This window comes from Muscardinus avellanarius (assembly GCF_963383645.1).
Source record: "Muscardinus avellanarius genome assembly, chromosome: 3".
Classification (NCBI taxonomy): Eukaryota; Metazoa; Chordata; class Mammalia; order Rodentia; family Gliridae; genus Muscardinus; species Muscardinus avellanarius.
The window spans coordinates 110200977-110213348 of NC_137788.1; the positions used below are offsets into that span (position 1 = coordinate 110200977).

Consider the following 12372-nt stretch of genomic DNA (forward strand, 5'->3'; position numbering starts at 1 on the left):
GTGAGACTAGTTTCAATGTTTCAAAATAAAAAGGACTAGGGTGTAGCTCCGAGGTAGAATGCCCTGGGTTCAATACTCAGTACTGCAAGAATAAAAAGAATAGGAAAAATAATTTAAAAAGGAGAAGAAGAAGGAGGAGGAGGAGGAAGGAAGAGGAGAAGAAGGAGAAGGAGAAGGAGAAGAAGGAGAAAAACAACAGAGAAAGGATATTGAGGTTTATTTATTTTATTTTTTATTATTTTTTATTTTTATTATTTTTTATTTTTTCTATTTTTTTGGTGGTACTGGGGGTGGAACCCAGAGGCTTTCTACCTCCGGGCTATACTCCCAGACCCATTTTATATTTTATTTGGAAACAGGGTCTCACTAAGTTGCTGAGAGCCTCACTAAGTAGCTGAGGCTGGCTTCGAACCTGTGCGATCCTCCTGTCTCAGCCTCCCAAGCGCAGGGATTACAAGCGTGCGCCACCACGCCCGGCTTATTTTTATTATTATTATTATTTTTTTTTTTTGGCGGTACTGGGGATGGAACCCAGGGGCACTCTACCTCCAAGCTCCACCCAAGCCCTATTTTTTTATTCTTTATTTTGAAACAGGGTCTCGCTAGTTGTAGAGGGCCTAAGTAGCTGAGGCTGTCCACGAACCTGAGATCCTCCTGTCTCAGCCTCCCAAGTACTAATATCACCACCATATCTGGCTGATATCGAGGTTTAAATGCTTGGTTTGCTGACATTAACTCTAGAATGTGAACCTTTTCTGACTTTCCTGTTTCCATAGGCTACTCTCTCTTTTCTTGTATATTTCCTCAGTTATGCCAACCTGAAGTTCATGGCTACCCAGATTGCCTCTGGCATGAAGTATCTTTCCTCTCTTAATTTTGTTCACCGAGATCTGGCCACTCGAAACTGCTTAGTGGGTAAGAACTACACCATCAAGATCGCGGACTTCGGAATGAGCAGAAACCTGTACAGCGGTGACTACTACCGCATTCAGGGCCGGGCAGTGCTCCCCATCCGCTGGATGTCCTGGGAGAGTATCCTGCTGGTGAGTTCAGTGGCTCACGCGCCCTGTCCCAGGTGGGGGCGGGAGGCAGGTGCCACGGCTCGTGACATCATCTCTGACTTGAGATGATCTTCTTTGGTGTAAATTATCATGATTCAACACTTGCCTGTTTCTGCTGAAAAATGCAACACTTAATTATCAAAACTTTATTTATTTATTTATTTTTATTTTTCATTTTTTGGTGGTTCTGGGGTTCCTGGAAGCCCTTCTACCTCTGGGCTACACTCCCAGACCTATTTTATATTTTTGAGACAGGGTCTCTTACGCCAGCACGGCTGGCTTCGAACCTGCGCGATCCTCCTGTCTCTGCCTCCCAAGCGCGGGGATTACAAGCGTGCGCCACCACGCCCGGCATTATCAAAACTTTAGAAAAAATGTTAAAAATATGATTAAGGGAGCCGGGCGTGGTGGCGCACGCTTGTAATCCCAGCATTGAGGAGGCTGAGATGGAAGGATTACAGTTCGTGGACGGCCTCAGCTACTTAGTGAGGCCCTTTGCAACTCAGTGAGACCCTGTTTCAAAATACAAAATAGGGCTGGAGGTATAGGTCGGAGGTAGAATGCCCCTGGGTTCCATCTCCAGTACCGGGGGGGGGGGGGGGGGGGGAATTAAGATAAGGGATATCATTCTTTTTCTCTACCCTTTCCACATACTTATTGGTTTTAATTAATTTACGTTATTAAAACCTTATTGTTAAAAAAAACTTTTTTCTAGCTGGGCATGGTGGCGCATGCTTGTAATCCCAGCATCTGGGAGGCTGAGACAGGAGGATCCAGGTTTGCAGCCAGCCTCAGCTACCTAGTGAAGCCCTTTTCAACTTAATGAGGCCCTGTTTCAGAATAAAGACTCAGCCGGGCGTGGTGGCGCACGCTTGTAATCCCCGCGCTTGGGAGGCTGAGACAGGAGGATCGCGCAGGTTCGAAGCCAGCCTCACTGGCGTAAGAGACCCTGTTTCCAAATAAAATAGAAAATAGGTCTGGGAGTGTAGCCTGAGAAGAGTTCCATCCCCAGTACCACCAAAAAGAAAGAAAGAAAGGAAGGAAGGAAGGAAGAGGGAGGGAGGGAGGGGATAACTCTAGCTTGCAAAAACGTAACTGCTCCGGTCCCGCATAGGCTATTCTGATTTCCCATCTTTGCCTTACTTAAATAGGGCAAGTTTACTACCGCCAGTGACGTGTGGGCCTTCGGGGTGACTCTGTGGGAGACTTTCACCTTCTGCCAGGAGCAACCCTATTCGCAGCTGTCAGACGAACAGGTTATCGAGAATACCGGCGAGTTCTTCCGAGACCAAGGGAGGCAGGTAAGGCGGTTGGGATGGGCACGTGAGGACATGGGTGCCCTTGGAGGAGGGAGAGAGGAAGTCCTGACTTAGTGGGGCAGGCCTGAGCTGGCGCGGGGCCACCCGGATGATGACCTTTTTGTCACTAACAACCCAGAAAATGTGAAAGCCCACGGTCCTCCCAGGCAAGCTCCCATGTGCTCTCTCCCCGGGCCGCCCACTGACTCTCCCGGCTCCTCCCAGTGCAAAGGTAGCTGGAAGTAACATCCGACCTCTTGGATCAATGGTTGGATTGATTTGTCTTTCTGGTTGAAAACTGTAAGTGTGGTTTGGCGTGGTGGTGCACACCTGTAACCCGAGTACTTGGGAGGCTGAGATGGGAGGATTGCAGGCTCAGAGCCTATAAGGTGAGTCTCTTGCAAGCAGCAGCGTATAGTTGGATTTTGATTTTTAATCCTTTTTGCCAGTCTATGCCCTTTAATTGGAGAGCTGGGAAATGGTTATTCAGTGTTATGTCTTTTCATGGGAGTGGCAGGTTGAGAATTCAGTGTTATTTTGGAATGGTGATTTTATTTGCTATCATTTTGAGTTATTTTTTTCTTTCTTTCTTTTTTTTTTGGGGGGGGTGGTACTGGGGTTCCTGAAGCCCTTCTACCTTCAGACTACACTCCCAGACCTATTTTATACTTTTTTAAATTTGGAAACAGGGTCTCTTAAAGCCAGCTGCTGGCTTCAAACCTGTGTGATCCTCCTGTCTCTGCTTCCCAAGCGCGGGGATTACAAGCGTGCGCCACCACGCCCGGCTCTATATTTTCTCTTTAATACATTATTAATTTTCCTTCACTTAATTGCTGAGTAAATATCTCACAAGCCTAAGTGTAAATTTTCTAAATTTAACACTGTACACAGTTAACATCTTGAACATAACTTATTAAATTTGTATTTTATTATATTTATGGAAGTTAGTTACTATTAAATTCGTCATTTAAATTCAGTATTCAAGCCGGGCGTGGTGGCACACACTTGTAATCCCAGTGCTTGGGAGGCAGAGACAGGAGGATCGCGCAGGTTCAAAGCCAGCCTCAGCAGCTTAGTGAGGCTCTCAGCAACTTAGTGAGACCCTGTTTCCAAATAAAATATAAAATAGGTCTGGGAGTATAGCCTGGAGATAGAAAGCCCCTGGGTTCCAACCCCAGTACTGCCAAAAAAAAAAAAAACATAAAATAAATAAATTCAGTATTCAAATTTTAAAAGTTTAAAAGGAGAGTGCAGGGCCATTACTTCAGTCGAGTTCAAGAGAGCGAGGAGGGGGAAAAGCAAACTATTATACAACCAGGCTTCATTTTCCTTCCTCATTTTAATATTTCTCACTGTCTGTGTTTTTCTTTTTAAAATTTTTTGTCTCCAAAGATTTATCTCCCTCAACCAGCCATTTGCCCTGACTCTGTGTATAAGCTGATGCTCGGCTGCTGGAGAAGGGATACCAAGCACCGGCCCTCATTTCAGGAAATCCACCTTCTGCTCCTTCAGCAAGGGGACGAGTGATACCGTCAACACCGGCCAGCGTTTCTCTGGCCCAGGTCACGTCACGAAGCCACCACTCGCCCCTGCGGGCCGCTCTGCAGGGACAGTAATGGGCTGAGAGACAGGCGTGCCCACTTGCATCTGTCTCTCTGTCCCTTGCCTCTCCCACTCCCGACAACTGACTCGTATATGCTTTCTTTCTTTTTTTTTTTTTTTTACTTTAAAGAACTAAAAAAGAAAAAAAAAATACCTAGGGCAGATATGATCCAGTAAAAGAAATCTTATTTCATATACCAAAGTGTTAGATAATAAAAGCTAGAAAATCTAGATAATTTATAAAGGTTAAATATGCTTATGTTTATAAATGTACAGATTCTACAATATTTTTTCCACATCACCTTTTATAAAATATATTTGGAAAGAAACACTTGAAGAATCCTAACATCTTGGGAAACGTGAGATTTGGTAGCCAGGAGAATCTGAGGCAGCCTGACATTTAGCAACCAACCGCAGATGGTTTTCTGGTCTGGCCTCTGCGCAGGTCCTATTCTTTGGTCTCTCTCCTGTAAAAGTGGATGCCACGTTCTTGAGAAGCCCTAGTTCCTTGGAATGGACATTCTCTTTGTTCATGGGCAGGATCAGGGTTGAAGTCCATATGTGAAGCAAGAGGGAACGTAGATAAAGAATGTCAGCCCGAGACTGAAGGAAGGAGTTTTGAACAGATAATGGATCTAGGAAAGGCGTTTTATGGAGGTAACGAGTGCGCTATTTATTGTTCATTTGTGAGGGCCTTCTTCTTTGTCTTGTCCAGAAATTTTCATGTGTATGTATGTTTTTGTCAATACCTGATTTTTTATTTAGTGAAGTCCAGTGTTTTGATATCTTCATGGTAAGCCCTTTGGTTCATCCTGCACAAATACCTTTTCATGGATAACGCTCCCATAGATCCTGTGGGCAGGGGGCTGAATTTCTCAAGCGTCATATCAAATAGAGTAGGCCGTAGTTCTGTTCTGTGTACCCCAGAAAGACTGAATCCATAAGAGGACGTTCTAAGGGGGCCAGATGCGATTCCTTAGTAAGAAAAACGTAGCGAGAGCCAGGGCATACAGGGACGGGCGGGGGCCGCCCTCAGTGATGAGGCGTCATTGGCCCCTGAAGAGGTTCACACTGAAGAAATATGCAGGAAAGATGGAGGTCTTCAGGCAGGAGGGATGGCTCTATAGACAGTCTCTAATGTTCTCCCAGCCCCGAGCATCCTTGATTCCAGAGAGGAGGGGTGACTGTCCACTGCTCCTGCGTAACACGCTTGCTCTCACCGATGAGCTGCGGAGGCTAGCAGAGAAGGCGGAGGCTTGGGCCTCGGGATTCCTGTTGATACCCTGCTCAGGGGAAAGTAGAAAAGGGAGCCCCTTAATTTCTATTGAGTAAAAGCAAGAGAAGATTCTAGAATAAGCTCCCAAGCCAAGAAGAGTCCTGACCCTTGGGGTCTGCTTCTGTGGCCTCCCCAGCCACCTTCTCTGTGTCTCTCAGGAAGTCCAGTGTTTGCCTATTCAGCCTCGGGGTTGCCCCAGCCATACCAAGGGCATAAATATAAACCCCCAGGATGTGTTCTGCCTGCCAGTCGCCTTCTGACTCAGCCAGTGACCTTTCCACGGCTCTGGGTTTCCGTCTCTTCCACGACTCACTTTGAAGAGGTCACTGGTTGAGAGGCAGAGGGTAATTCGGGTGGGAGCACCGATTTCCTTCCTGCCTCCAGCCAAGCGCTCCATCCTGGGTGAGTCACTCTCTCTCTCTCTCTGTTTTGTTTCCACGTCTGTAAAATGAGATCGAATTAGATGGTCCTAACGTCCTAGTATGTTTAGTGTCCGCTGGATAACTGACTGTAACTGATGTGGATTCAGTCATTGGCCATCTCCGGCTAGGAAAGTTGGTGGGCAGGAGAGCTGATGGGAGACGTCAATATAAGAGCAGTAATCGTGGTCCCTGCGTCTGCAGAGGGTTTCAAGGTGGTTACAGCTATTCAAATGAGATATATAGTTATCTCATTTGAATTCCCCAGGGCCAGGCATGTTTTCTTATGAGCTCCTGATTTCAAGATAAGTGTTAACTTCCTTAGAATTTAAAGGACTTGCAGTCAGAACTTTACGCCTATACTCCTTTATTGGCATGCCTCCGACAGGGCTCCATCCAGACTATGCTATGTGACTTCTTATGCAGCACAAGAAAAAATAATCTCACTCATGGTTCAATTGCTGATATTGCGCCACCCATTACTCTTGCTAGGATTCTTCCTCAATTCACTGAATCCCATGATCTTCATACTTAAAAATCCTGTTTAAAATGAAAGTAGGGTGCCTCATTTCTCTGGCCTCGAACTACAGAAACAGTACCGGACAGGTATCCTTTGCTCAGTGAAAAGGGTCCCTTCTTCTGGCACCAATGCCTTTGTATAAGTAATAGACACACGCTTAACTTCCTGCCTACTCAGACCTGTAGAGTTTAGCAGCATAAATCAGAGTGACCCAATAGTGCGCACGATGAAGGCCTAGTATGTAGGGTTAAAAAGTAGCTCATATCTAAATTAGAGTAATGAAGCTGGGATTTGGAAAAGAAGATAGATAGGGAGAAATGAGGGAGTGTCAGTCTCCTCGTCTTTGCAGCCAATATGCGAGAACCATATTATGACAAGGTCTCCAGGTTGCCAGGTATAAATTTATATGTTTGCTGGTGAATGTGTTGATAGCTAGGTCCAGATCTTGATGTGTTGTCCAGATACATCTATAATCAGGTCACATGCGTTTTCTGGAGTGGGAAGCCACTCAGGGCAATATCACTTGTGAGTGGTCAAGACTGTATGACAAAGAGGGTTGTATGAAAGTGGGTAAAAAAAAAAAAAAAAAAAAAGTGGACACACGAACGTGCCTAGGGCTGGGGAGGAGGCTCCGGAAAGAGAGGCAGTGATGGTCCATGGGAAGACACAGGGAGTGCCGGGGCACAGGAGGTGGGAGCTGGGCTAGCTGGAGCGGAGAAGCCATTCCACAACAGGCTAACACAAGACAAGAGACCCGAGGGCGGGAGGAGGGGAACGGGAAGTGACTCAAAGAAGATAAAGGGAAAATCCTGAGGTGAAAGAAGAAACTGGGTAGAAGTTACAAATATGTATCGAAAATAAAAAGTGCAGCAGAGAAAGTAGAAGTGGTGTTCCAGAGTTTTAAGAAAAGGAGCGTCCTCCATGAGTATAAAACCATACAACCATCAGTGAATGAGCCTTTCATGGCAGAGCTGGGGAGCCGGGGAGGAGGTTCGAGCCCTGACTACTTGAGTGACGGTGAAGAAATCAGCTCTTGGCTGACTGTGCCGTGCTTGGCTTTCCAAGAGCCTGGACACGAAGATCTAGAGATGGGGGCTTGATGGTAGTTCCTGAATCTCTGCACTCCCTTCTCTGGCCTTTGTTAATGAAATCTGTTTTCTGTCACTGCTGGATCCAGAACAGCTCTAGGCAATCATGGAGACAGTAGGAATAGGTTGCAGATGTCAGACTCTTGTCTGATACCAACATGGAGAGGTACGCAGTACGTTGGAAGCCAAGGTTTCTCTAGTTCGTCGCACCAGGCTTCCCAGGAGAAGCCATGATGTGGGCTCGGTCACGTGTCTTCAACAAAGGAGAGAAAAAGGGCGCATCTGAATGGGGAGAAAACTTTTCCAAAGAAATAGTCTAAAACAGAACAACATCTGTTCTGCCCCAAAACTACAAAAATGAGGAGATTTACGATCTGCAGCTAGTAAGTCTGTGATTCCATATTGAATTCCTAGAACTGGAGTTCGCCACCGTCGGCTTCTAACCTCTGTGCTAGCTCCGCAGTGCAAGCCGTAAGTCCTCAGTGATTCTGGAGGGGGCACGTGCTGATCTACTCTGAGGCATCCTTCTGAACCGAAATGTCACGTTTGCAGAGAAATTGACTTTGGCATTTGATAAGTTTTTGAAGTGACAAATTAAGAAGGAAGAGACCAAGGTGGTTGGTGATGATTCGATTCCTGGTATTTTGAATTCTCCGCTCCAATTATAATGAGTAACTGTTTAGCTGCTATGGCCTTCTTTAAAAACTTATTATTTTAAAATGATTTAAGACTTTCAAGAAGTTTAAAAAGAAAAAGTACAGGGTGGCCTTAACCTGATTTCCTTCCGTTGATACCATTTTACAAAGTCCATTTTCAACCACAGAAACCATTTGAAGCAACTCATATACCAGAAAATTGATATTGGTGTCTTTTTTAAATTTTTTATTGGTGCATTATATTCATACATCATAGTGGGGTAAAAAAAACTTGTGTGTACATACATGTACCACAATATTGGTGTCTTACTAATTAAACCTCAGACTTTATTTGGATTTCATAGGTTTTATACACATACTTATTTAGCTGTTGGACACTTTTTTTTTTTTTTTTGCGAGTCTGGTGATGGAACCCAGGTGCATTCGACCTCTGAGCTATACCTCCTTCCTTATTTTTTATTGTTTATTTTGAAACAGGGTCTCACTGAGTTCCAGAGGGCCTCACTAAGTAGCTGAGGCTGTCTGTCCGTGAACCGCAATCCTCCAGTCTCAGCCTCCCAAGTGCTAGGATTACAAGCGTGCGCCACCACGCCTGGCTTGCTGTTGGACACTTTTAACCCTTGCTGATGTGTGACCTCTCCTTACTTGGATGCAGTGGGAAAGACACTATCTAAATATAATTTACAAAATTAAAGAGAACATAGCAAATAACCTGCTTATGTATTCATGAACAATTTCCTCCTACCCACGTTGCTTCTATTTTTTATGATTACTTTTTCTGTTTGGCAACTGAAACTATCCAAGAATAACTTAGAAGGATTATATAACACCAAGGCATTCAGGCCTGCACACAGCTTGCTGGGTAATGGGCCATCTTTAGATGGAAATTCTAGCTGGTTCCTGTAGTTCCGACAGGTGAGCAGGATTTGTCCTTGACAAAAGAGAGGATTTTACAGTAAACCGGTATTGTGGTCAAGAGCTGACGGCACTTACTCAGTGCCACCATTAGTTCTTGAAAGAAACATAAAACAACAGAATAGATCCTGAATGTGTGCCTAAACACTCTTTCCAGAGAACAGAAAATTTCCATTTGCTCAAATATCTATTTTTAATCAGAGTAAGAGCCACACTGGACCAAATTAAATGTAAACAGCACCAGCCTGGGAGACACTGAAACCCTGGTTTTGTGGACTACAGCTTTGAGTTTTGTGATCACTTTTTTTAAGCGGCCCCATTTAAGAGTCACAAGATTATTACACTCTGTGTCTTATGAGCTTCCTAGCCATAGTGAGCACTTGGTAAATATTTTCAAAATATTGTTCTTTGAATGAATAAAAAATGGAAACAGATACTTGTCATCTAGCACAACTAGGGAGAATTTGGGAAGAACTACTTTGCTATAACATAGAGGGTTTGTTTTCAAAGAAGAAAAAGTGCCCATATTTGTACCAGGTAAAATACATTCTCCAGTTATAACCATGAGATTATCTATGGAGACACATAACATCCGTGTACTTTGTAACTGTGAGATTGGTCTATGGGGATATGTAGACAGGAAGGCGAGGCAGTTCTGAACATTGCACCAGACAAAAGCAGAGACTGGACTGGTCCCAACCCAACCCATTTGAAGCAAGCTATTTAGTTTCTCCTATAGACATCTTGTCGACAGCAGGAGAAGGGATCGAGTCCTGAGTCAACCTGTACTCATCCTCAATCACAATCGCATGTCAAGAAAGAATTTCCAAAAAGACTAAGTGAAAATAAGTGGGTTAAGGTAACTACTTTCAGTGCAAGGTTGTCTTAAAAGGAGGCTTGGATATAATTGAAAGTTGGGAGGAGTCCTGCAAATGCACCACAAGTTTGTAATCTAGCCTATCCGTTTTAATATTTCTTTACTCTCCGTAATATCCTATTCTTCTCCCGGTGTGTTGGGTAACTCTGGAGCTGGAGTTCAAGAGCCATACGGCTCACTCTTCCATGATAGGGAGACATCTGGCTTTATTCTGCAGGATTTGGAGAATGATGCATCTTGTCAAGGGTAAATAGCAAAGGGATTAGTTTTTGCTTAAAATTATCATAGTTATTCTAAATAGAATGAGTAAAAAATCTCTGTATTAAAAATGTGATACCAATTGTATATTTTATTTATTCTCTGTAAGTCTGTCAGATGAGAAAGTGTAAATAACATTGATTAAAGAGTCATGCTGCTGATGGATCCTTCCTTCTGTGTCAACTCTGTGCTTTGTTATCTTCACTCTGCACCCTCTTTGGAGATGTGATGGGGCGAGGACAGACCTGGGGAAGTTACATAGTGTGGACGTTTTGTTGTTGTCATTGGTTTTTCTTCCTTTCCTTCCTTTTTTTTTTTTTTTTGAGACTATCTAACAGAGGGTTATTAAATAGACTTCTATTAGTCGACTGTTTATTGGAAGAAAAACCTCTTTGTCTCTGACATATCCAAACATACTAGAGAATGATTTTATGTCCTAACGTGAATTTCTCCGGTTCTGGGGAATACAGTTCAGAGTTAATTTAGGATCCTTTATTATTGTTACAGTTGTTTGAAACACAGAAGTCTCTGCTAAATCCAAATATGATTCATCTCAGACTGCCCACAAACCTCAAAAATGAATGCACAGCAGAATACAAACTCAGTCTTCACAAAAGAAATTAAGATAAACTCACCCCAAACAACACATTCTTAAAGAACTAGAATAAGGCGGTATTTTATAATTTTAGTTTTACGCTTTTCGTTTTTATTTTTGGTTTTCTGAGCAGCGTGAGCATATTTCTTTCAGCCGAAGTCATGAAAAGTAAGGGAATATATATAAATTTTCAGAGAATAACCAGAGAACCCATGACTGCACACGCTGACCCTGCAGTGTCTGCTTTGATCTTGGACCAAAGGCAGGGACCCAAAAGCGGCTGTGTGATGGGAGTCGGGCAGGGGCAAAGGAGAGAAAAGAAAACAAAAGCAACTGAAATGTTCAGAGCTACGCAGTTCTACTGTCAACAACTATTGCTGAAATCTAAAAGTAGGTGTGAGTGATAGGAATTGTATCTATGTATATAATATACATGTAATTATATATATATGTGCATACTCTATTGTGTATCTGAATATATAAATCAATGAGCACAGATTATGTTTACTATTTTTTTGCTAAAAAATTGAAGGACTCTGTATTTTGCTAAGTATTGAGGACTGGCAAGCTGAGTTACTTCTGTTTATAACTTTATATTCATTTCATATTTGAAAAGAAGAGCATACAGCTCTGAGTCATCCTGGAGTCCTACATAAAGACTAATTTTTCATAGATAGACAAACGTATCACCTTTTACCATCAATAAAACTGGTAAAGTCTGACTCCTCGGGCAGTTTTGGGCAAGACAAAATGTGTAATGACTTCAAGAGAAAAGGGGTAAAAGACACAGACACAAGAAAACAGGTGGCTCCTGATGGCAAACTAGAGGTAAGTTGGAACTGGGAAGTTTGTAAGGACCAAAAACACAGCTCTGTTATGGGAGCAAAAAACACCTTTATTCAGGCTGGTCTATCTAACATCTGTTTCAGGGCTTAGAATAAAGGAAATTTATTACAAAAATAGAGGTGGAGCTGCTAGATTTACCGTTCCAAACCCGACTGAAGCCTCGTCAGTGATAGCTGCAATGTGTGTTACATTTTTCTTCTGGTATCCAGGAAAACAGAATGAACCCTGCACAGCACAGACCCAAAATTAAAATCCTGGGAAGACACAAGCCACACCTACCCACTTACCTATGAACAAAAATATATGCCAGTGTCTTACTGAACTGTGTTCTCCATAGGATAAAATATTCTTAAAATAATCAATGTTTTTTACATTTAACTTTATTGCTATGTGACAAATGATTACTAAGTTAGCTGGTATCATTAATCAACGCCTCCAGGCTCAAAAACCAAGATAGATTATCTGTTATTTAGGGATCAGTGCTGTTCACAACTCTGTGAACTTTGAAAAAAAAAAAAAAGCCATTAAGTAGATTAAAGTATGTTGGGAACATGTCGATGTATGATGATGTAGATTTACTCAGTGTTTACAAAGACTGAGAATGGGCCCTCAGTCTACTATAAACATAAAAACCAAGAGTAAGCTTTGGAAACCTTTAGAGTACTTTGGCAGGATACATTACCTGTCACGAAGCTAAAATAAAAAAATAAAAAAAATCAGGGTTTGTAATTTGTGTGCATTGTTTTTGGGGAAACACTTAAGATTAATCCTGGGGGAATTTTACCTACAAAGCTACACCCCGGGGCCTTTTTATTTTTTGTTTTGAAACTCGGTCTCGCTAAATGGCTAAGGCTGGCCTCGTACCTGCGATCCTATTTCAGCTTCCCAAGTACTGAAATGACAGGCATGCGCCAACGTGCCCAGCTCATTTTCAATACTTTAGGCAATTAAGTGCTGAGAT

General features: G+C 43.0%; 1 protein-coding gene across 1 annotated transcript in view; it reads left to right on the top strand.

Annotated features, from left to right (window-relative positions):
- Positions 1-3886, top strand: part of DDR2 (discoidin domain receptor tyrosine kinase 2) — a gene marked incomplete at its 3' end in the record, with an annotated part of 45888 nt that extends 42002 nt beyond the window's left edge. The window contains exons 14-16 of the mRNA XM_080690417.1: positions 809-1043; positions 2213-2362; positions 3752-3886. Of these exons, the coding sequence (XP_080546543.1) occupies positions 809-1043; positions 2213-2362; positions 3752-3886 (520 nt within the window). The remainder of the gene's footprint in view (positions 1-808; positions 1044-2212; positions 2363-3751) is intronic.
- Between the last annotated feature and the right edge of the window lie 8486 nt (positions 3887-12372).